The sequence below is a fragment of the Carassius auratus genome, chromosome 13 (genome assembly GCF_003368295.1).
Source record: "Carassius auratus strain Wakin chromosome 13, ASM336829v1, whole genome shotgun sequence".
Classification (NCBI taxonomy): domain Eukaryota; kingdom Metazoa; phylum Chordata; class Actinopteri; order Cypriniformes; family Cyprinidae; genus Carassius; species Carassius auratus.
Genome location: NC_039255.1, coordinates 12,559,818 through 12,586,128, shown reverse-complemented (window position 1 = coordinate 12,586,128; position 26,311 = coordinate 12,559,818). Strand labels below are relative to the sequence as shown.

General features: G+C 38.3%; 1 protein-coding gene across 3 annotated transcripts; it reads right to left on the bottom strand.

Annotated features, from left to right (window-relative positions):
- Nucleotides 1-111: 111 nt before the first annotated feature.
- Nucleotides 112-26,311, bottom strand: LOC113112708 (STE20-like serine/threonine-protein kinase). 3 transcript variants are annotated; one of them, XM_026278487.1, is made up of 19 exons: nucleotides 25,310-26,311; nucleotides 18,105-18,269; nucleotides 16,254-16,302; nucleotides 15,228-15,377; nucleotides 14,770-14,842; nucleotides 14,431-14,625; nucleotides 13,987-14,068; nucleotides 13,768-13,899; nucleotides 12,454-13,599; nucleotides 12,183-12,313; nucleotides 11,956-12,079; nucleotides 10,343-10,522; nucleotides 6,711-6,803; nucleotides 4,409-4,538; nucleotides 2,792-2,916; nucleotides 2,515-2,703; nucleotides 2,299-2,424; nucleotides 2,043-2,156; nucleotides 112-1,739 (listed from the first exon to the last, which is right to left on the bottom strand). In XM_026278487.1, the coding sequence occupies exons 1-19, from the start codon at nucleotides 25,457-25,459 to the stop codon at nucleotides 1,593-1,595; spliced, it is 3,501 nt and encodes a 1,166-aa protein (XP_026134272.1). In that variant the 5' UTR covers nucleotides 25,460-26,311; the 3' UTR covers nucleotides 112-1,592. The 3 variants fall into 3 exon arrangements, with proteins under 3 accessions (XP_026134272.1, XP_026134273.1, XP_026134275.1); XM_026278488.1 differs by lacking the exon at nucleotides 6,711-6,803 and adding an exon at nucleotides 6,010-6,081 and having other exon boundaries at nucleotides 25,310-26,310; XM_026278490.1 differs by lacking the exon at nucleotides 6,711-6,803 and having other exon boundaries at nucleotides 25,310-26,309.

Here is a 26,311-nt window from a genome sequence, read left to right as displayed (position 1 = left end):
AAAACTGAATATGTAAAAAAGAATAGAATATGATTTCGATAGTAATTTTATAGTTTCAACACAGAACTACAAAAAAAAAAAAAAAAAAAAAAAAAACACACCAAAAAAATATCAAAGAAAATACAATGAGTTTTATTTACACCATTATTACAGTATACCAATGGATGCAAGCATTTAGATACAGAAATTGACCTCAAAAAATGCATCAGATATTCCAATGACGATTAAGGTCACTCTTCAACTGAAGGAGACTGGGACTTTCTGTCTCTGAACAAGTATCTTGATTTTTTTTTTTTTTTTTTTCAAATACCAACTTTTAAAACCAGCTATTTTAAAATGCATTGTCTTTTCAAAAAGTTCCCTTCTCTGGAAAAGTACAGCATTCGGGATTTCTTTCAGCATGCAACAGCATACAAGCACAGCATGTCATATTATGGAGAAGATTGCAGACGTGTAATTTCTTGCAGAAAACATGTTACCAAAAATAGAGCTTAAAACAGATGAAAAGTCCTCATCAACAGTGAGAAATGTTCATGTCTTCACACTGAAACACTTTTGCAGACTGCAATGGACTAAACACTGCTCTACATCAATCAAACGATATGTCCTCCAATTAAAAGGAAACCTGAACTTAAGATAATCTCACGTGAAAGTTCATATTCCCCTTGTATATCACTGAAACAGGGAAAAAGAACTAACAATAAAAACATTCGACTTCAGTTAAATCCATAAATAACTTTTTAACACCATATATAAAACATTCAAGACTGCCCTATTTTTCTTCAAATATGTGAAATTAATTTGCTCAATTAAAAAAATAAACTTAGGTACTCTGGCCAAATGAGAAATGACATCATTGTATTATTTGGGCAATATTTCCTTCCTGATGCACTAAAAGATCACTACTGCATATGTTTTTTGCTTTAACGTGTGCAATGTCATCTTATGGGTTACATTCCTTGACTACAAATATATTAAAACTTAAGTTAGATAATAAAAGAAAGAGTTAAAATTAGTAGTTTGTTTAAAAAGTAACTTTGCGCGGGCAAACTCACAGGAGTATTCAAAAAGAACGACATATAATAGCTGCATCGAGACTATATAACAGCACTGAAGCTTCATTTACTAGCTTTGCAACGTTTAGAGAATTGAGAGTTACAGTGACTAGAGTGTCCACATGCTCTTTTAAATGTAACCTTTCACCCTATTAGTGGTATTTTCTGCATGTGATGTTATGTTTGTTATGGACATCATGTGACTCTCATTAAGGCGGTCTTATTTATGTATTCCACAAAGACAAGATGTTATTGCCTGAGTGTATTCATTACTAATTTGTGCTAACATCTCAAGCACAAATTAACATGACCAGAAGACAACGTACAGAAAACTACAATGTTAATCCATTGGATTAAACGTGGCAAAAAAGCATGTCTAGGTAATGCATGAGGTTTGTCCTTCATCACTGTTAGATTCCAACTTTCAGGTATTTTGGAATTTCATTTCAACCCCATGTATCTATTCTGATCTCATACCTTTAAAAGGCTAAATGACTGGAACAGCTCTTCCTCACTTTAGATAAAGCGCAGTGATGATTAAGAGCCAGAGGAGTGCACACTGGGAATGGGGTAGAATTTAGAGACTCTGCTCTGGGTGGTGGGATTGAGGCATTCGGACTCTCCACTCATCTTAAAGAAGACTTCCTGTTCCTGCAGTTTACGTGTGAACTCTTCCTCCAGAGCCTAAGGGAGAGCAGGAGAGGATCATACAGTATGCGTACTTACAATGAACAGTCCTACTCAAAATATATGAGCATTCCAGAATAATGTGACCTAATTCATATTTGCTCATTAATGCTGTTCTTTTGAACATCTCTTCTGAAAAAAAGTTTCCCCAAAATATTAAGCAGCACTGAAAACTTGAGTAACATCTGCTAAAATTCAGCTTTATACTGTATATATTGGGTTTATATGTAGCGTATATGCACTTGAAATTATCAGGTTTACCTGGATGAATGAAATGTGAATGAAATGAAATGTGAATACCTTCTTCCTGGGCCGAAGCTTCTCCCTCCAGTCTTTCAGCTCCTGACTGTCCTCCTCATCCAGCTCCTTCAGCTTCTGAGTCTCATGCTCAATCAGAAGGTGGCATTTCTCATTCTGATGGCAAAAAAGAAAACAAATCAGATGTTACAATCAAAGATAGAGGGCAGAATAATTTCATTTAAAAGTAAATGTGACGAAAATGCAAGCACCAAGGAAGGAGGACAACAGTGAGATTGTGTGTGTGTGTGTTACAGACCTGCATCTGTTGAAGCTCTCTGATGTTGGAGTCACACTGCAGCTGCAGGTCTCTCATCTGGTTCTCATGTTTCTGATGCTGATGAAGTCTCTCATTCCTCTGTCTCTTGTCCTCTTGAGAAGCAAACTGCTCGAAATAAAGCAGAAAACCCCCTTAGGTCTTAACACAAGCCTGATTTCTCTGATCTTGACAAAGTTTTTTGAAAGAGGGTCTGACCTGTTTGATCTTTTCTCGGTCTTGCTCTGGTGTTCCTGTGCCAGTGATCCGCAGGCTCTTTTTAAACATCGCCATGCGGGTCTTGGCTTCACTGCGCTGGATCTTGGGCAGCCGAGTTTTTTCCTGTGCCTGCCTGTTCTTCATCTCCTCTATGAGCCGCTGGTTGTAACCCTGCATCTGCTCCTTCTCCTGGTGACCCACCGCGTGGGAATAAACATTTAGAGAGTGGCTCCAAAAAATACCAGGCTTTGATTCGCTTGTGATTCACAGGTCTCACCTTCTCATGTCTTTTGAGAAGCTGATGTCTCTGCATGAAGTATTGATCCTTCAGCTGCTGCTTCAGCAACTGGTGTTTCTCCTGCAGGTGGCGCTCCTCCATCTCCCACATGGCTGCCTCCCGAGCTGTGGGTTTGTGAGCAAAAGAAAAGAGCAAATAGAGTGATTCTCAGCCATTAGAACCAGACCATTTGACTCCATGCAGGTTTAGACATGTTTTGCAGACATGAAGTCATACAGTTCATTACAAATCATAGAAGGCCAATCTCAACTGGAATCATTTTCACTCGCACGTCACATCAAATGAGATCTGGGACGCACCCCAAGAGACATATGGCTGGCCTTTATAATTGGACCCCTGTCTGAAAATAACATGCAGTTTAGAGAGCGCTTTACTGTCTGTAGAAGCAGGTAGCATGTTTGGCTTGTTTCCTTCCCCTGGTTGGAGTTGAAAGTGTGACCTAGATAACTCGATCACCATATATGCGCAGCTAATTTATTTATAATGAACATAACCACAATTTGACACAAAAGGTCTACAGGACTTCCTCATAACATCAAACTGATGTTTGAAACTATTTGAGGTCATACTGCAGGCAAACAAAAAACACTCAACATGCTTTCCATTATTATTGATGCAAGAAAATTTTACAGAGGCCTCTGTTTATAGAGTGACTGACTATAGGCCTGTCACGATAGTCGATAAATCAATTAATCGCACGATAAAAAATCATGATTTGGGGTAAGTCTGGAGCGCAGTCTGTGGACAGCCCGCGGTAGAAAACAAACTCTCCGAGGGCACAGATGTCCCGGGAATAAAGAGATAACATCTCGAGTGACCAGCTTTGGGAAACGCCTTTACTTGTGTGTACTACGGTGTGGTTGCGTGTGTCAACGAGCCCAGTGAGTTAAACACACACACACACACACAGACAGCGTGCGCGTCGTTTTGTCCTCCTTTCCAAGCGCTCGGGCAACAAGGACATTTCAGTAATGGATTTCCACCACCTAAAAACCCTTGCTGTAACTCTGGTACAAGATTTATTTACGAAGAAAAGTAAAAAACTCTGTAGTGTTCGGGTGCACCCCATTTTTCAAAAACAACGTGGAATTTCACCTCGAAGTGAGCTGATTGAGTTGGACCTGGTGCGCTTGCGTCATTCTGAAAAGCTGAGATGTTTTTAATTGGATGTGGAGCGGACAGGCCTGGAAAAAACGAGCACCACTTCGCTTCCATTATGAGAGCGCATACCGCGCGTCTGCATTTGAAATAACGAACATGAGCGCCCAAAAGACGTGATTTGTGAACGGCCCCTTCATCGGTCAAAATATTTACTTTCGGTTAACGGTTAAACGGTCAATATGAGCTTCCCTAACTTGCATATAAACATAATATAATATACAAACATACAAAATTAATACATTTTAAGCCACACAGAGTCGACATGTTGGCATTTCTTGCTCAAAATCTGGCATAAAATAAAATAAAAGTGTATTGATCTTTGAAAAGCTATGCCTGGGTTATTATGCCATTATCATTATATTAGTTGAAACTGGTCTTAGAACGACAATATTATCATCTATCGCAATAATTTCTTTATACAGGCCTATGGCTGACCTCTCATGAACTGCTGCTTGTGGTTGAGACAGTCTCTCTCTATAGTGGCGATCTCTAGTTTGTGCTGCTGGATGATCTTCTTCAGAGCTCCATCCAGCTCCAGCTGCTGCCTCTGGAGAAACTCTTGCTCCTAAGAGACGGGTGAAGAAAGAACAAGAGAGAGGACGAAAGGAAGGAGGAAGAATCGGGTACAGAAAGAACAGGGGTGTTGTAAATTAGTGACTGTACATGATCATGCTCCGAGGGGAAGCAAAGTTCACATGAACTTGACCACAGCATTGATAACACTGCATTACACTTAAACCATTTAACATAGAGAAAACACTGATAATTTATGATAAATGGATAAAGATTTGTGAAAGGAAGGAACTAGAGAATAGATTAACAATACATAAAAAGTCACAGTACAGCGTAACAACCTAAAAGTAGGCCCAGACTGACGTTTTATATTATATTTTCTTTGCTGATTTAGGGGCGGTAGCGAGAAGAGTCATCAGGATGGATTAAAACATGGTAAAATGTGTATTAAAACTTAAACTTAACTGGTTGCTCAAAGCTAAATGAAATATACAAACAATTTAATAAATGCAAAAAGGTTGTACACTACCGTTCAAAAGACTTGGGCTGCCTTTTTAAAACAAGTCTGTTACGCTCACCAAAGCTACATTTGTTTGATCAAAAATATAGTGAAAAGAACTATTGTAAAATATTACAATTTAAAATAGCTCCTATTAAATGCATTTCGGTTCAACGCATCCTTGCCTGAATAAAAAGTATTAATTTCTTCAAACAAACATATTTACCTTCAAACTTTTGAATGGTAGTGTAAGTATTTGTAGAATTTTATAAATTACATGCATTCTAATTCTGTCATATCCATGTGGGCCTGCCTAAAAGACATATAATAACATTGAAATATGACTTCACCGGAGCAATATTGTTAATACAAACATAATGTATAAGCTAATACAATAATAATAATGATCATCATCATCATAAAACATTTCAAATGTCACCCTGATCTTCAGCTCCTGCTTTGAACTTGGCCTTTGGTGGCACATAGAAAAAAAAGCAGCACGTGACGCACATAAACTTGACTAGAGTTTCAGTAACAGTATGAGAGAGTGAGCGGATAGAAGAGATACTGAGACACTGCAGCAACACAGCGACAGCACTGAGCACTCCAGAACAACAGAGAACCTTCCTGCCCGCATGTGCCGTCCACATCACATTAAACACTACTGCACTGTAACAAAGAGACATGCTTCAGTGGAATCGTGTACAACATAATCAAATCAGTTCTGCTAGTGTCACTCAGCAAATATACACTAATTCAGATGTGACAACAGTGTACTGATTCCAGGGAGGCTCACATGAACTTCCAAAGAGATGTGCTGACGACTTTCATTTTCATACTAGACTGTACATCATTTTCTGGTCTATTTTCTCCTGTTTTAAAGTTTGTAAGCTAATACAATTTTAATCACTAAACTACAGCGGTTACACTGTGAATGTGCATTTGTGTGTGCATCTGCTCTGTTTCGTGCGTGAGGGACAGGCACATGTGAGAGGGTTGAGTCACAAGGAGAGTGGAGACTTACATCCTGCATCTGAGCGTTGAACAGAGCACATGAGGACAACTGAAAAGACTGTATCATAACCTGGGCCACACCCTGTGGAGTAAAACACAGCCAACTCCACCATGTGAGGAACAGGGGACACACACCAGCACTCAAGCGTATCGCACGCAAACCAGACACACATCACAGTATCATCCAGGCTTCTCATTGCACTAATCTGTTAGTTTCCTGGGTCACGTGCAGTGAAATCAGTTCTTCCAGACGATGGACGGAGAGCGGGTTTAGCAGCTGGTGAATCTGAAGGACCATGATCAGTTAGCGCAGCTGTTGTCCTTCACATGCGTGATGAGATGAAGCAGTCAATATTAGTCTTTTAGGTTTAATCCTTGAATTTGATGCAACATCCAATGTGGCCATATGTGGATATCCCTCCCTTTTTTATCACTTTAGCTACTTTTAAGCAACACACATTTCTAACAGGTGCATAAAATCACTGAGCTGTATGTTTCAGAGTAAAGCACAGCACTGTGTTCTTTTACACATGAGCAGCTCACGATCTGATGTTTTCAGTGTCTTGGTTTGAACTCATGAACTCATCTCTGGATCTGCTCTGAGTCTGGGCCGCTTATAACATGGGAACATTGATGGGCAGAAAACAGAAGTGGAAGTGTGTGTGTGTGTGTGTGTGTGTGTGTGTGTGTAATAACTGATAACTAAATTACCTCTTCATGTTCAATGACTGCTAGGTCTTCCTTCAAGCGTTTCATGAGCTCTTTTCTTATGTGTTTAGGGGACATTCCGACTTCTTGTTTGACCTACAGTGTGAGCATGCAGACTGTTGGGAATGAAGGCTTTACTTGCGTAGGGACTGATTATGGAATTCATTAGTCGAAGAATGTCATGCAAAGTCTGCCAGGAAGGGTTAATTTACGGTTTAGTATTTGAGAGGTAATCATCCACAAACCATTGATGATGTCCGACTGGGTTAGCAGTTAATATAGAGATGATTCCAACAGCCCATGATCAGCTACTACCGATAAGAGTTGTTCAGAAGCCGAAGAACAGTGAAAGCCCACTAACAGCTGCTAATATAGATCCCTCTTTTACCTCCACAACCATTACAGCCATCAGAATATAGATCCCTTCAAAGTAATCTCTAAAAGATGCACACTTCTATATTGCTGACAATTATTGTTTTGTGAAGGAAGCTGAAATGTGTCAGCAGGTCAATGTTTTCAGCAGATCAGCATGAGAAGTCAAGTGTCAAGATGTCAGGAAACAGAGACATTTCCCTGCGGGGTCAAAACCGTTGAACTGAACCTAGAATATCTTTGTTCGCAAAAATGCCAGTCAATGTCTTACCGAAAATATTAACACTTGCTTTTTGTCACAATTTATGTGTGAATTTTTTATAAATATTATACAAATAGAGTAAGATTTACTATTCTAAAAGTAAATATGTTATAATTTAATATACACTACCGTTAAAAGTTTGGGGTCAGTAAGTTTTTTTTGTGTGTTTTAGAAATAAGTCTCTTATGCTCACAGAGAGTGCATACTGTATACTTGATCAAAAATACAGTTTTACATTAAAATATGATTACAGTTTTAATTGTAATTTTAATATGGCAAAGTTGAATTTTCAGCAGTCATTACACCAGTCTTCAGTGTCACATGATTCTTCAGAAATCATTATAACATGCTGAATTGCTGCTCAATAAATATCTTTACTATTATTACTATTATTTATCAAATTTTTAAAAACAGCTGTGCTGCTCATAATTTTGTGGACATCATGTTACATTTCAGGATTCAGTTCAAAAGCAGCATTTATTTGAAATAAAAATATTTATAACAAATGTCTTCACTGTCAGTTTTGATACATTTTATGAATCCTTGCTTAAGCATAAGTTTGTTTTAATAAAGAAGTATAAAGAAAAAAAAAATCATACTAACCCCAACCTTTTGAACAGTACTGCATATATTACTTTATCTGCTGCTCAGCAATAGAGGTGTACATCTTGCAATGAAGGTCAATTTTAGCAGTATTTTTTTTAAATGAATGGAAACTATCCTAGTACATAGTCAGTCTATAAATACAGTGCGTTCCTGTTAAGAGAAGAGGCCCTTCACCACAGCACTGATCTCCACTCATTACAACACACTCACACAGGCAACATAATTAGTGACAGTTACAAAAACATAATATCAAAAACATGTCATTTTACATTCACTTATGTTATTACTTCATAGGTACAAATAATAAATATCAAGAAATCTTTGAACAGTGTGTCATGAAAGGGAGAAAGAGAGGGAGAGAAATGAAACATTGCCTTATCTGAATCCATTAAGGCACTTTGTTCATGCATATGACAGCATTAGAGAGGAACAAGCTGTCTGGTAAAAGTGTCAAAGAAAAAGTTAAACTTTAAAAAGAAAGAACTTAAGAGAGACTCTAATAGTGCTAATACAGTTTGCCACTCGCTCTAAGCATGTATCATGCTGGCTGATAATCATGCTGCAACAAGAGACAGCAAAAATGTGATTTATTATGATGATGTTACTGACTATGAAAGCACATGCATCATGCATCACTACCTTAAAGCAAATAAGACCAACTAAACTAAACTCTGTTTCCCTGAAGCCATGCATGCACTGAAATCCCTTCATGCATGAGCAACACTTGAAAACACCAGCAGGAGGAAGATGAGATGAACTGAAAAGAGCCTTTATTTTGCATTTAAGCCATTGCTTAGCACCCAATTAACCTTTAAAGCTGTCTCTGCAGCCTCTCTGAGGATGGAGGTAACTGAATGTGAAAGCCAGGGTTTTGTTCGGCAAACATAACGTGATAAGAAAAGAACAGCTTTGCATTTACAAGTCTGAATACAAAGCAAGAGACACTGCTGAGATGTGTCTAAGGCCTGGTTCACACGGGACGATTTTAAAATTGTCGGCCGATTTTCCAAACCTGAGAGACCCCACACACGGCGATAAAAAATCACCGGTCTAACAGTTTTGGTCGTTCAGTGTGTGGTGTGCAGCCACACGGCAAAATCAACACATCACACACGAACCGAATTGACTCCCGAGCATTCCAAGGTCAGACGGGAAATCTCGCAAAATCCCTCGAGATCAAACGTGACTTCAGAGTAAACAATCATGGCGGAAGAAGAGGGTGCAGTGGCCATAGTTTGTGCTTTGTTTTTAACAGAAAAAAACAACAAAAGAAAAACAAGAAAAGGCGATGGTCAAAAAGGGTGGAGACAACGCGAGCATGGACTATACTTGCTACATCATGATATTTGTTGTTTTATCTCATAGAAATGTTGTTACGTACTACACAGATTAATAACCGTTGAAATAACGTTCATATATTCGTTTCCATGTACTCTGGTGGACTGCAGTTGTGGATGTAGTTATGCCCATCGACTTTATTTGTATTTGTTATATTTGTTATATTATATAGGCCGGCTGTTTTGATTTTGTTTCCCGGTACTTGCTCGCCGCCTCGTCACCTCGCTTTCTGATTGGCTACACGCCACAGTCCACAGGCTGCGTGATTGTTTGTCCTCGGGGGACACCACACACGAGAAGAAATCGGGCCAAATAAATCCAACATGTTGGATATCCCCGATTTGAGATCGGAGCGGTCCCGACATTCTTCCGAGCAGAGGAGAGCAGTCTTAACACACCACACACGGCAGGAATATTTCATCAGATTATTTTACGATAATCGGAGCATCCTAAGATTGTCGGAAGGGGTGAATCGGGGCTAAAATCGGCCTAATTATCCTGCCGTGTGAACCAGCCTTAAGAGGACAGATGAGAAAAAATCAATTCCATTTGCAGCTGCGTTGTGAATCAGAAGCAAAGCTGCCAATGTACATTAGCCAAACGCAAGAGTGTCTGTTTGGCTTTTGCATTCCCAGAAAACAAGAATGAAAAAAAAAGCTGCTAAAACCATACTAATTAGGGATGAGCATGAGTAATCCAACAGTCAAGTACTCATTCTCCTAACTCGTTGACTAGCAAACACTACTCACAAATAGACTGTCACCTTTGCAAATGTAAAAAAAAAACTGCCCCTCCAAAAAAAGCATAGGTTGTTAAAGATATTTTTTCTACACCATATTATGATAAAGCTTAACATTAGTGAAAATTGAATTTTTCATGTAAATTTGTGTAAGCAATTACTACTGTTATTTTTTTTTAAACTGTTAGGGTACTTTGCTATTAAATTACTGTAAATGCTCATCCTTAGAACCAACAATTAACAGGTCACGGTCTGATGAACAAATACATGCAAAGCAAGTACAGTGCATCAGAGTCTGCATCTCTCTTTCTCGGTTACCTCTTTTTTGCGGTTCTTCAGCATGTTCTGGAACTTCGAGAGCTCCTTGTCCTGCTCTGCTTTGATCCTCTTGGCCTCATCTCTCAGCCGGTTGGTGTGGTCCTGCTCCAGACGCTCTATGGTCTGTTTCTGCTGTTTCTCAAGGTTCTCCACCTCTTGGTCATACTGACGTTTCTTTCCCTGGAGACAGAGTTAGAAAGAGGAATACAGTATTACTGTAAATGACCATGAATGCATGTCAAGCAACCTGAGCTTTGTCCTTGTGTCCCTCTGAAACATCAACAAGCTGTTAAACCTGAGCTAACAGTGAGCAGCCCAACCAAAATAAACAAAGGCTTCAATTAAGTTACCAAATTCAATGAGTTTGGAGCTAATCTTTCTGCTGTTGATGGCTGTCATTTTGCTTTCAATCAGAACATACATGATGTCAGGTGTGGGAGATATGGAAAAAAATATTCAGGAAAATCATGATTGACGATTTTATCATGATACTTTGTCATGTTGGTTTTACTATTTTGCAAGTTGCTTGAGCAGTACAGCCAAACTAATTTTTGTTAATGTTGTTAACCAAACAGTTACTGGTCCCCAGTGACTTCCAAAGTATTTTTTTCTACTATCAAAGTCAATGTGGACCAGCAACTGTTTGGTTACCCACATTCTTCAAAATATGTACTTATGTGTTCAGCACAATAAATAAATTAATACAGGTTTGTGAAAACATGAGAGTAAGTAAATAATGACTGAATTAAAATTTTTGGGTGAACTCTACTTTTAAGTTGCAGGATGTTTATTACTTTAAGTTGTTTTAAGACCTGCATGCATCCAATATAAAGACACGTGTGTTTTTCTCTCAACTGTTTACTTTTGCTTTAGACATAACCAGTTGTGTTTATGTAAACCTTTTGTGTTTTTGACAGTATTAGTGCAAACAGACACGAAAGATAACCAGTAAACAGGCGCTGTTTGAAGGGCTTTTAAGTGTACACGATCAGAAAAAGCGAATATCAGAACAGCATACAGATGAAATATTTAACTGGCAAGGCTTTAAAGCACATACAAATAATGTACTTATGTGATTGTGAAAAAGTGCAGTGTCCCGTGAGTGTAAATCTTGCGCCGAGTTAACATTTGATGTATGTCGGGTTGTACAGTATATTGAGACGAAGGCGACAAAACTGCGCTGCAGCGCGATACTACAATATTTCTTCATAAGAAGATCATTGAGACATTTTAATCGCCTGCAATCAAAAATCATGATATCGCACACAGCCCACTACATGGCGTTCAATAAAAAGCTATTTGAAAACAGATATTGGACCATATTTGAATGGGTGGAGCTATAGATCACAATATTACAAAAACAGAAACCAGGCATTGTTCGTTTCAGTGGTGGTCGGTTAGGACAAAATCTCAGATTAACATGAGAGAGATGGTTTATATGAATCAATCTTGTTGTGTCCCTGAATCATGCTACATCTGAGTCTAGTAAAGAAAACTAAAACAGTTCTTTCAGCGTTTAAGGACAAAACATAAGAGTATACAATAAACAGTGGATGACATTGGATTACAATTTTGAATGTAAAGAAAACTAGTGAGGGAATGAGGGTGCTGACCGCCATTTCCTGCTCGAAGCGTCTGAAGAGCTGCTCTTTCTGCTGCTGCAGTTTATTGCTGAGCTGCTGTTGAGCTCTTTGCTCCTCTTTTTGCAGCAGCCTCAGTTCTCTTAGCTCCTGACGCCTACAGAACAACAAACAATATAAAATATGATTTATGCATTAACAAGATATATTATCATTTCGCTAATTTAACTAGAAACAGTAACTGATGTCAGCTTATATACCTCAAAAATCTCAGTTCCTCACTCTTGGTGTCATTGTCATTGACAATCTTGGATGTGGTGACACTGACTTCCACCCCGTCGACCATAAACTTGCGGGTCTTTTTCAGAGTTTTCTTTTGGCGCCTGTTGTCCTGTGGGATTGAATAAAGTTTAGTGACAATATTTTATATATATTATATATATATATATATATATATATATATATATATATATATATATATATATATATATATATATATATATATATATATGGGCACAGTAATATATATACCTGTATTGAAAGAGATCCTTCTTTGTTTTTGGAGAGGAAGCTGGAGATTGACAGATTAATGTCAATGCTGTTAGTATCTGCAGCAGAACTGCTGCCTGAGTCAGAGTCTTTCTCCTTTTCAGCATCAGGTTTCGTCACCTCTGAATTCTGGTCACTCTCAGGCACAGTAGGTGCTTCCTGGATCTCTGGTCTGTCTTCGTGGGCTTCTTGAGGTTCCTCTGTTGAGCTGACCTCCTCTACTTTTGCACCATTGATGACAACAACAGGGAATTCATTCACAGAGTTGTTCTCTTCTACATCTACCCCCTTGGTTGCAATATCGTCTTTGGGTTCTGAACCCTCCCCCTTATCTCCAGCTTTTTCTTGGTCTTCTATTGCCACTGGAGGAAGACCCTCCTTTATCTCTTGTGTAGAAACATATGGTGAAGTTTCAGTTTGCTCCTCCTTTAACTCTTCTGTTGGGACATGTGGTGAGGGTACCGTTCTCTCATCTTCCACTGGTTCCTTTTTATTCATTACTTCTTCTGTCTCAATTTTGTCTTCAGTTATTTCTGCAACCTCATTTGATTCAGTGATGGCTTCTTCAGTAACACCAACAGATTTGTTCTCCGGTGCAGCTATATCTGAAGGTTGGGTAGGTTCCTCTTCTTCATCTTCGGTGGTTTGTGTTTTGGCTTCCTGCTGTGGTTCTTTATACTCTTCTTTTGTCTGCTGTGGTGGCTCTTCCACCTTCACTTCCTTCTTCTCTTCCTCCCCAGTTTCCTCACTGACGGTTACAATCTCTTGGAGGACAGTGTCATCTGATACTGGAGGGTTTGGCTGACCAGTAATCTCTCCTTCAATGGTCACAGGTGTGTGAGATTCGTCATGTTTAGGTATGGCTTCCTCACCTGAAGGTGATTCCTCATTGCTAGTATCTGATGGACTGGCTTCATTCATCTTCTCATCCTCAACATGGATGGATTCGCTGGTGTCTACCACCATGTCGGAGATCTTTTCACTGACTTGATTGTCTGAACTGGGTTTTCTTTCAGGTTCAGCCTTCTCTGTGACAGACTCAAGAGCTGGCATATTCTGACACTGCCTCTCATCCTCCAAGCTGCCAAAGCTGGTGTCCGATAATGCACGTTTGTGTCCAGGCACCACCTACATATACCAAATGAAGATAAAAAATGTCTGAAGCATCAAAATACTGTGTGCTGTGCAAGCGGATAATCAAAGAATTAAGCATGGAAACAAAGGCACCATATTATCAAGACAATTTCACATTCTCTGAATGGGTTTCTATGTTTTTAAAGTGGCTTATGTTCATACCGGCTGGGACTCTGGCTCTTCTTCCTCCTCTTCCTCTTTTCCTTCTTCAATCTCCTCAAACACTTCGGCTTTAGCCTCCGCAATCAGCTCTCGCAGTGGTTTGTTATCCATCACATTCGAAACAAATGGATGCTGAAAGTAGACCATGGCTGATTACTATCTTGCTCAATTTAATTTAATCATTTCAACTGAATTGCAAGAAATACAAGATGGCCTAACCTGTAAGAGCTGCAATGCATTCCACCTGTTGTCTACATTCTTATCCAGTGCTTTCCGCAGGAAATCACTGAACTCAGGAGACCTGTTTAAAACAGCGGAAGAACAAATATAAAGCCTGTGTTGCATGTGAAGGGGCTTTAAATTTAGAGTATTACAGTCATAACTATTAAGCAACAGGCTATGCATTTCCAGGCTGATCATGTGTTGTGACTCAGAGTGGGCGACTGCTTTATATGATTCTTCAGCTCAGTAGCCTCCAGCCTGAATTTATAGTCTTTCAATTGGGTGGCGATGTATCATATCAGTCAAAACATTTCCAAGTACAACCCTTTAACTTAACTCACTGAAATATTCTGTCCTCAGAAACAATCAACATTGCTTATATTATTCGCAGTTTACTTCAGTATTGTGGAAGATCATGGCACTGTGAGTCATAACTCTCACCATCGTGATGGAGTTAAGAGTGTGGGGGGCTCAGACTTTGCTATTTTTAGCAGGACTCTCATTGGGTTCATCTCGTGGTTGGGTGGCTCGATCTGTGCCAGCTCGATCAGAGTCACCCCCAGGGACCAGATGTCTGCTTTGTAGTCATACGGTCTGTCCTTCGACGTCTCACACATCACCACCTCGGGTGCCATCCTTACATTAAAGAGATTGAGGGAGGGAGGGAATTGTCAGCAACTGAGAATAAAGGAGCTTATTATGTGCCATATTCACAGCTCTGTTCTTATGTAGTGACAGATCTCATGATTCAATGCAAGATTTAATAACTGAGTGACTAACCAGTATGGTGTTCCAATGAAAGAGTCTCTTCTCTGAATGGTCTTTGTATTCTTTGCAGACACTCCAAAGTCAGCTGAGAAGAAACAGTGATAGTGACATACAATAGGGCTGACATTCATAAACAATTTTACATTGATTAATAAACAAACTTAAAAGCTAAAATTAAAATCTCAGTTTTCTTTAATACCATATTAACTGGTAAAGATACATTTCTGATTCTTTTTGACCAAAGGACATTTCCGTGACCTTTACAGATTTTTCAGGTTTCTGGACAAAAATGTAAAAAAATTTAATTACAGAGAAAATTTTAAAAAGAAAATTTAACAAATAAAAATAGTTAAATAAACTGAAATAATATACATATATACTAAAATATATATACACATTATATTATTAAAGAAATGAATAATTAAGTTTAAAATAAAAAAGTTTTTAATTAAACTTCATGAAGCTATTACCTAATTTCACATCTCCATCTGAGGTTAGGAGAATATTTCCAGCCTTCAGGTCCCGGTGTATAATCTTATTCTCATGGAGGTAAGTCAGCGCCTCCAGCGTCTGTTTACACACAACCCGGATCTGAGGCTCTGTCAATGGCCGCTCCAGCTCTGCAGACACACACACACACATACATGCAAAAGAGTCACCACTAAGCAAGCACACTTTATCAGCTCTTTTTATTTGCAGTGATGTGTATTTAAGTTAATCTAGGCAAATAAACTACAATGTAACAGTTACAAAGGGCTATGGCTCATATGAACAGACTGTTGAATTATTCTCTGTTGTTGTCCCAGCACTGCTGGGATAGGCCGTCACAGAACAGACAGAAGGCAACAGAGGGAGTCATAACAGCACAAACAGTGAGTCAACAAAAGCTTTTGCATCATAAGAACACCTTCTCACCCAAACACCTCCCACAGAAACACCTCTCTTACAGGCTAAATGTAGAAGAGGCCAGATTTTCATCACAGCAGACTAAACAGTCATAAGAAAGAGGTTTTATTCTTACAGGACATTGTTTACAGTTGTGAAATGGTTTTTCCATCAGCTATGGTGATTTGTGATTGGAAACCACTTTTGTAAATGGTACAGATGACACTGTACAAAAACTGGGGAAAAGGGACCATTTGTTAGGCATTAATGCATTTTTTTTGGCTGAATTAATACCACTGAGAGCCATGAAAAACTTGTAAAATCTACTTTTGGCATGGCATGTCACTGAAAAGATCTGATCCGTGTGGGGACATTTCAACAACGCTTCCAACCAACACAGAAAAGGGCTGAGTAGCTTAAAAAAGAGCCTAACCACTCCTTCATGTCTGACTTTGATAATTATATGGCCCATTCCAGTGGCAAAAATGAGCACAGTGTGCTGGTGTGCCAGTGAGGTCTGGAGGAATGGAACATCATCGGATGGTAAAACAGACTCAGACGACCACAGTGCCTTCTATTTCCTTCAATTAAACAAAGACCATAAAACTTACCCAACATCACAGCGTCTACCGCTCCTCCAGCACAAAACTCAATGAGAATCTAAAAAAGGAGTTGAAAGACAGAGATCAATACACTGATGCCACAGATTACACTGTTTACTTTATAAGTAAATATGTACAGTATAATGGTAACAGTTTAACATATCACATTAAGTGTTTGTACATTTTCCTGTTTTTTAATGATTACTGTTGTGATGTTGACCTTATTCTCATAGATTTACAATGATTAGTTATAGTAACTATTGTAATTATTGTCATTGGTGTGAATGGGCCTCAATCATAACCAAAACTCTGCTTTGTATGTGGAACATAATGACATTTTTGGGGGCATGGACCACTCTGTATTTTTAAATTCCTCCATGTTTTGTTGTTGCTCCCCATGTACATAACATAAGAAATTCTGCACACCAACAGCAGCGCAAATATATCTACCACAATATTTGGGTACAGTATGGGCATATTCATGGTTTCTTTCTAGCTTCTATTCAAAGCAGTAATGACTTCCTAAAAACCTTGCAAAACCAAGGCACTCAAAGATGAGTAAATTATATAAAAATATATATTTTCTCATGGCTATAATGTTTAAAATGACTTCCCTTACAAACCTGTTCAGAGGTCTTTGTCAATGCCCCTCTCAGGCATCATAAGAACAACCGATGATGAGATGAGAGCATTATGTGAAATTGCTAACATAATTACTGGTTTTATTAGATTACCCAAGCATTCACTTATTTTTTGGTATATTGGATGGTATCCAACAGGAGTCATGTAAGAAACATAAAACTCTGAGTGAAATGATAAAGGCATTATGTAAGTGAACACCATCATAATACACTGACCACAGCAGCTGGTCATTAATACACCACCTAAGGTAACAGGTGCTGAAGGAAAATCAATACAAACCTTATATCATGCTATCACCCATGAGACAAGAGTAGAACAAACCCATCACCCATCATCACAAACCCAGAGAACTTACAGTTTATTAAACACACCTCTTCACTAGGCTAGAGAGCTTCAGCTCTTCCAAACAATGTTGACTCATACTGTGTCTCAACTCACTATGAACACTTACAGGAGGCTAGAATTACGTGGCAAACAATTGACTGCTGTGGAGATTTTAGGCAGCTTTCTATGAATGTTTTACTCAGCTGACACTGATTGTAGGAACGATCTCTCTGCGCATTAAGAAGCATGCTTGTGCTGCTATGATCTATGCATCCATATCTCTTTATTAGCAGCCAGGCTAAGCAGACTGGACTTGCATCTAATTAATTCATGAGTACTTTCTCTGGTCATTTAAAATAGGCCATTATCCTTCTATACATGCCAACCGCAGAGAGGAGGATCATATGAAACCATCCTGCCGTAATTATCCTGGGAGCTCTATGGAAGAAAAACAGGATCCACTGCCACCCTTTAGACAGGGATGAATAGAGAGGTATTATTGCAGACTAATATGGAGCTGTTATGCCTTGCCATTGTCATTATTCAGTATTAAATTATGAAACATTAAATCAGCAGGTTTATGAATTGTTAAAATAAATCATGTGATGCATTTTTTTATGTTGCTGTGGAGAAAGAATTAATAAAATAAAAAAAAACAAAGCCCAGAATGAACATTATTCTTCTTTAATAGCCTGTAAGTAAAAGAGGAAAACTGATTTGTGTACAAACACTTCTTAACCAACAGATAGTGCTACTCTTCGATGAGTAAGGCGAGAGTGAAGTGTGCACTCACTCCTCCTCCTCCTACAGAGGTCACTGTGTGTGTGTGTGTGTGTGTGTGTGTGTCTGATGTCAGCTGATGTAACCAAACCCCTCCTGAGAAGAGTCACTCACCCAGAGTTTGCTCTCATAATAGAAAGCATCCAGCAGTTTGACTATATACTGATGGTCACAGGAGGCGAGGATGTCGATCTCTACCATGTAGTCCTCCAGCTCCTCTTCTGTTTTGGTATCGATCACTTTAGCAGCAGCCAGGATCCCGGTCTGTTTGTTTTGAGCCTGTGATAAAAGCAACCAGTGGGAAACATTCAACAGGTAGCAAAAGCATACAAAGGCTTGATGCGACGATGTTTTACAAGCCTGGCATTCAAACAGCAGCTCATGCAGTGGTTTATTGAAAATGACAGGGCCTTTTTCTTCATTCTTTAACAAATATTCATCTAAGCTGTAATAACTGTTAATGCCATTGCAAGTCATACTTCTTGTATCCTGCTAGGGATATATATATATTTTGTGTCGTATTTTTAAAACCTATTTCTCTTTCTCTTTGAGAATAAGTTTGCCCTATTTTACCAAGGTCCATTCACTTTAACATTTCTGGCCTCGCCACTGCTATGGTGTGCCTCTGTATAATGCCACCCAATCAGACACAATAATAATTTGAAGCTCAATTTCGGCCCACACAGCATTCCCTAAATGTTTGATGCATAAACCCTTTATGCACACCTTGGCTATAGAATTTTTTTTGTTTACTTGCTAGACTGATATATACAGTCATGGCCAAAAGTTTTGGCAGTGACATAAATATTGTGTTTTTAAAGGTTTGCTGCTTCAGTATTTTTAGATAATTTTTTCACATTTCTATGGTATACTGAAAAACAATATTAAGCATATATTAAGTTTTAAAGGCTTTTATTGGCAAAAAATATAATGAGTCAATATTTACAGTGTTGCCCCTTGTTCTTCATAACCTCTGTAATTCACTCATACTGTACGCACACTGTAAATTAGCTTCTGTGCCTAATCCTGACTGATGGCGATCCATTCTTGCGTTATTCTTGGAGTTGATCACGATTTGTGGGCTTTTGCTTGTCCACTCAACTTTTGAGGACTGACCTCAGGTTCTCTATGGGACTGAGATCCAGGGATTTGCTTGGCAACGGATCCAAAATTTTGATGTTATGATGTTTGAGTCACTTCTTCATCATTCTTGCTTTGTAACATAGTGCTCGATCATGCTGGAAAATGCATGCTTGGATCGTTGGACAAAGTCACTCTTGCAGGATGTTTTGATACCATTCTTTATTCATGGCAGTGTTTTTGGGCAGAATTATGAGCAAGCTCACTCCCTTGGTTGAAAAACAACTCCACACATGGATGGTCTTAGGATGCTTCACAGTTGGCACGTCACAGGACTCATGGTAGCGTTCACTTTTTCTTCTCTAAAAAATAAATTTTTCTAGATGTTCCAAACAGTCGGAAGCTTCATCAGAGAAAATAACTTGACACCAGGCCGTTGTCCAAAAGTCTTGCTCTCACACAAACCTGTTGCCATTCCTGAGCAAGCTCTGCACTGCTGGAGACACGATTCTGTGGCTGACTCCTCTGGAGAAGACGGTCCTGCTGCTTGCTGGACACTCTTGGACGTCCTGAAGACTTCTTCACTGCAGCCAAACCTCTCTTCTTGAAGTTCTTGATGATCTGGTAAATAGTTCTTTCAGGTGCAATATTTTTTGTAGCAATTTCCTTTCATGTGAAGCCATTTTGATGCAAAGCGATGATGGCTGCATGTGTTTCTTTGAGGTAACCACTGCTAACAAGAACAAAATGTTTGGAAGCTCTTCTTACCTCCTTTTATAGCAATCAGTCTGCTCTTACAATCAAATAAGTATGAAAGTGATTAACTTGAGTAGTACTCATTCACACTTTCACTTGTGCTGATGATATGATTAGTCAAATTAATGTTAGCTGGTCATTTTGTGTCAGGATTTAAAAAACAGTTTAAAATTAATTTTTGGGCTAATTAATATTTTAGCAATTATTTAAAATGCATCTCATCACTAACAATAATCTAGAAACAATAATTTAAAAAGACGTGCCATTTCACAAACATAAGCTTTATATATATATAATATATATAAATATATAATATGATATTATTATAATCAATCATTATTTAATGATAGATCTTTATTAATTAGAATCAAAACTTGGTAACAATGTGCATATTTGTCATTTTAACTGAACTTGTGGTGGTTCTTAAGATATTTTTGGTCATTCAGTTTTTCTGTTTAAAAAAATAAATAAATGAAATAATGATTTGCTGTTCTGATTTGCTGAAATCAAAACAGGGACAATAATAAGTGAGCGCCAGCCAATGATATTGCTTTTTGCGCATTAGCTTCGCCCACGACCAGAGAAACCGTCAGTATCTTATGGTTGTTCTTAAAAGCTTAAGAAATCCAAATGAACACAGATACAACAAAGAATATCATTTTCACGTAGCGCATCAGTTCAGCATGATATGTAGACTCTCTCACTCTCTTTGCATGTGTGAGAAACGGTGCCTTCAGCAAAGCAACAGCGAGTTGTGTGCCTTCACATTACAGTACGTCATAGGTACAATGCGCATCCATTGATATTAACTGAAAAATAGCACAGATCGTTTTAAACTCTGAAGCGCTCAGTCAGTGTTCAGTAATGAGTGAAAATATATCCATGCTAAACTTGATATTAGCCTCCAACTCACACACTGGCAAGTAAAATCTAAGTATTTAATTGGCCAGTGGCTAACAATAGATATTACGCCTCACATGAAACACTAAACACTGGATTTATTTTAAAAAATAAAATACACTGTGAACTGTCTGACATATCTTGCTTTGTACTAATTTATCACTTTATTTTAAACAGGTATTACCTTAATGGCATGATAGGTAAGATCAGTATCGCTTTGTGGTAAAAATAAAATAAAACCATCAATAAATAGAAGGAACTTCAGTGTACAACATGTAATTTAGAGCTAAAATTACTGAGAAAGAAACAAATTCCTGAATGTACCCTGAGATTAGTCTATTGCCTTTGACCCACTTTGTTACAAAAGCACTTATTCACAGCTTTACTCCAACAGGAGAGACATTCAGATTGAGACCCATAACCATCAAAGCACACCGGCCTTTCTTCAAAATTCATTTATTACAATACTACATGATTGAGCAAAAAGCCAATAACACATTTGTAACAGTTTTATGAAATTCATGGAATAATGAACATGAGATATAGATCTATGATAACAAGAAATGGAAACATTTTGTAAAAGATTAGCCCCACCCTGTAAATCTGCAACTGACACATCAGCAAAACACCATCTTTCCTTTAAAAAAGCAGAAGAAGAATGGTTACCTCATCTAGAGGCGTGCCAGAGGCTGTTTGAGGAAATACACATCTCAATGAGGCTTTGAGGTCATCCCTAGAAGCTACAATACGAAAACAATTAAACCCCTTACAGTTGTGTTAAGTGTCTGGATTAGCTAACCGTTCCAGAATATTCTATTCAAAATGGAAATGAATAATGGCGGGTGTAACGGGTTATTCCATTCAAACTCCTTCCATCTATGCCAAGGAACACTGTCTCTATTCTGGAATCAATCTCAGTGTTTACAGCTAGACAAAAACACAGAGGAGCAGACAGAGAAAGGAAAGGGTCAAGTTTACGGTGAAGTGTGCGGGTGGATCAGAGTATATTGTAACAAAAAAAGTCTTCTCTTGCCATTTCACTTTGCACTACTTCACACCTGTTCTATCCTCAGACCAACAGGACATTAACACAGCATCTGTATATCTGAAACAACTACAAAAGTAGGATTCATTTGGTTTCTATTGTTGCTCCACATAACCAGTGAGTCTGGGCAGGTCACTCTTGTCATACTTCATCAGAAGAGTAAATAACTATTGTAATAATAGACACAAGAACAAACACTGACAGGTCGCTTGCAAGCCTATCTCATTGTTTAAAGAAAGACAAAAGACTGGTCAATGAAACTAAATAACAAATTCAGGTCATACACCAGTCAAGCAAATCTTAAATTCACAATATAACAAGGTAACAACACAACTTTTCTTGTGTACTGTGATGTACATATTTGTAATACATTATACAAAAAGAAAAATATGGGGTGGCAGCTCTGTTTATTGGTTGTTGTTTATATTTTGAGATTGCAGCTCGCATTGGACTATGGCGGGGCAGGGATTAAGCTGACCAAATGAGTGGAGAATTCCTGCCTGCATCACCAGAAACAAGTCAGCTGTTTTCACTGAAAGATCCAGTGATGACAATTTAGGGGTCAAATAAATAAATAAAAAACAAACATGCCTTGATGCTATGGCACATGCTATGGCAAAATAGATAAGGGGAATTGTCATTTCGTGCTTACTTGAAGCAAATCAACCAATCAGTTCTCTTCTCAGAAATCCACATACTAAACTTGTCAAAGAAAACATGTAGGATGGGGCTTGATTTTATCCATCTGGAAATGAGTGAATGGTGGGCGTGAGATACCAGAATTGAGCCGTGTTGAATGCGGGTTTACTATAAACACAGCCAGAATACCCATTTGTCTATTGATTAATGTATCCAATAGCCAGCATGGTTCTAAACGATGTCACTGGATAAGGAAAGTTGTTATTGTATTCGGATTAATGATTGCTAAGACAAACAACTGCTTTTCCATTATGGAATAACATTCACTGATGAATCTTTCGCTGACCTTGAATGTACATTAATGCTTTGAATATGTTTTGAACAGGCACAAGATACAGCACACTGTACATCTCACTACAGGCAAGAGAGAGGTGAGGAAAAACAGAGAAAAGATCAAGAAACAGAAGTGAACCTCTGGCAAACCACACAAGTAACAGATGTTTATCGCGGTGTCCCACACCACTAGCATCACTGCATGGCTGCTAAACAGAGGCAGGAAGACACTGCTGATTCACTCTCTAGATCAACATTCATTCATTCAGATTAGGGCTGGGCGATAATTCGATAACGATAATTATTGCTTTATAATTTTCCTCGATTAAACGATATGAAGAGCACTAAACAGCGCTGTAGATCCAGTACTTGAATTCAGCAATGAACACACATGCCAAACATGCCACATTTGTGATTAAGACAAATAGGCTACCTAAAAAAAAGTTATGCAGTTTATATAGTTATATTTTTACCATGGTATTGAGGTGCTATATGTTTTAACTGTGTTTATCATAATTAAAATGTATGCTACTATGGGAGACCAATGCTCAATAATAATAAAAAAAAAACCTTGTTCAGAATACATTTAACCATAGGTTGCTACAATTTGTACAGATGTTACTGATTTCGATAATGAACAAAATTTTACCGCTGCATCCTAACTCGAGGTGCATTTTTTAAGAGACAAAAAAGTGGCTACTATTAATATTATTAGGCAACCCAAACCGGTTTCTTGATTTTAAACAATATCACTCATTAGATTATTAGATTACATTAGATTATTAGAAAATGAATGGGTCTGGTTTCTACAACTTTCACTTCGGAGCAAAAATCTGGCTTTAAACTGGAAAGAAATAAAGATTTGACATTTATTCTGATAATTATCAATATTGACAGATATTATCATGATAATTTTTTGGCCATATTGTCCACCCCTAATTCACATACAGTGCTACTTTCTCTTTGGACAATGCATTTACATGACTCATGTTTCCTCACTAATTTAGAATAAGATGTCCATAAACTGAGAACACTGACTATATTTTGCAAAAGGTTTTGCATAACAAGCAGCAGATTATCTGTCACTAACGATATCTCGATGTGTGTTTTAGTATGTTATACAATATATTTAGTATGTCACGCCCAACTTATGGTGTCAGAAACACAATGCATTCCATAAACGGGAGCAGTATGGAAATATTTCAAAGAGATTAAAGCCTGAAGCTAATGGTTTGAATTGTGTGTGATTTAATTGACTACAACTGGTCCTACAACATCAGCAAAAAACACATGAACTAAGAACCTAATAAGTTTGACTCTTGTTCATGTTCAGTTAAGAAGGTCATGTCATTAGGTTTAATATATATGCATTGTATGATGAAGTTGCACAACATATCATCCTTCACTTCTTTACCGCCCTTTTTAAAATGTTTACCATATCAAAAATGGTTTCTGAGAAAATACCATATTTTCTACAGTTATTTAAACTACCGTGAAGTAAGGATGTGACAGTGAAGAGACTTTTGCACTGGTTAATTGACGTGTGATAACACGAGTAATGCCGGTATCGCAGTTGGGGCGGGTAAGTTCCCTCTTCTCCTCACTTTCCTTGGCTTTTAAATGGCTTGTAAAAGTGGCGTGCACCTTTTACTTTCACTTTCAAATAGCGGCAATTTGGCCGTTCATTTTAAGTTCGCTTTCCTTCACTTTTAAATAGCTTAAAAGCACATCTAACTTCTGAATTAGCATCAATTTGGCGTTTGTTGCTTGAGTACAATAACAAAATACAATGTCAGACTCACTTTAGCCCATATTAAAACAAATAAAACTACACCATGCTATGGGGCAAACATTGCCTAATATAAAAGTTTTAATAGGTATACAAAACAAACTGGAAATTAGTCAACATGCATAATATATATAACCAAATAAATAAGAAATGTAGAACGTTTATTAGCAAAATGAGTAAGAAAGCTTGGAGGCACGGCATATACCTTGATGTCAAATAAAATGAATGACACTAAGTTTAAATAAAGTAAAATTAGCAAACAATGTGCAAATAATTAAATAAGAAACAAATATTTAAAGAAACTTCCAAAATCACCTTAGATAGACGGCAAAAGTCAACAGGCTGACACTTTCTTTAAAACAGGGTAACACATATATATGTGTTACCCTGTTTTAAAGAAAGTGTCAGTGCTGTTCATGATAACATCATATGACAATGAACCATAAGAACAGAGCTGAAATCGAATAGTTTAATATTAAAGTAAAATCTATGGAACACAAAATTAGATGTTAGTCAAAATGACTCCCAGTCACCATTGACTTTCATTGTATGGAACACAGATGCAACTGAATGGAGACGGGGGGGGGGGGGGCTGTCAGTCATACTGTTTTACACTCAAACAGGTTTGAAAAGACATAAAGGTAAAATTATAATAAGAATAATAAGAATAATGACATAAATTACATTTCGGAGTGAACCTTTAGGATTAATCAGTCTTGTAAAAATACAAATACACTCAGGTGACACAATCAACTAACGTTACTGGATGATATTTACCTTGTAGACTTTCCCGAAGGCTCCATCCCCGAGTTCCCCCACGATCTCCCACACCTCCTCTGGGTTGACATCTCTGTGAACGTGCTCATACTGTTTCTTCTTTTTCTCCGTGCCCAGCTTAAATATCTTCCGAAAATTGAAAAAGGACATTTTCTAAACGCAATCTGAATGACTATCGGTAAAAACAAAGTGAATGACACGACATAAACTGTTAATACTGTACTAAACGAATCGCTTGGGGAGTTGGCTAATGGGCTAGCTGTGGATGATCGATCCCCCCAGCTAACTCACTTAACTATACATTTGCAGACAGCTCCAAGCAATCCTGTGAATGATGGCAATGATATTAGTCTCCCTGAAAGTGGCAGAGATCAGTCTTCATGTGGCATGTCGCGTCTCCATAAGAGTGAATCATCAAGGCGACTCCTTCATACAGGGATGGAAAAGTAACAGTCCACTTCCTCAGCTAGCTTCACAACGGCTAACGTACATGTGTGTCATCTTCTGTATTTACCGCCCCGTAAAATAAATAGAAAATACAGCCTCCTAGTCAAACAAGCATCGAGTAATCAAAAATGTCGTTTTAAAAATAAAAAAACGACATAAAAATCCATAGGGGTGGAGGCGGATAGGCAGCTAGTAACGTTACACCGTAAAAATGCAGAGCGGATGCTGATGACCAAACTCCTGACCGTGCTCAGTCTATTCGGGAGGGGTGTGTTTTACAGCTTAGCCAGCCAAGCCATAGAACACCAGCAGGCCAGTGGACACTGCTCACGGTGTTCAGGGGGGTGTTTGTCGCGCCTTGACCAACGGTTGCTCGGGTCTCTTGTGACTAACTTCTCGAAGATGTCGCTCGCTGGAAGACTCGAAGCGCGTGCCCGATTGGGGAAATAATATGGGGCATCGGACTGGACAAAAGTGAAGCGAACGCCGAGAGAGAGAGAGAGAGAGAGAAAGATACACATTGCGCGAGAGACCGAGTGCGTCCGAGAGAGACCG

Coding starts and splice junctions, on each gene's coding strand:
- LOC113112708 (XM_026278487.1), bottom strand. CDS start 25,459: ATGTCCTTTTTCAATTTTCGGAAGATATTTAAGCTGGGCACGGAGAAA. Junction 15,378..16,253: donor GGTAGACGCTGTGATGTTGG/GTAAGTTTTATG, acceptor GTGTGTCTGCAG/AGCTGGAGCGGCCATTGACA. Junction 4,539..6,710: donor CAGTCATTGAACATGAAGAG/GTAATTTAGTTA, acceptor CCCGTCTCTTAG/GAGCAAGAGTTTCTCCAGAG.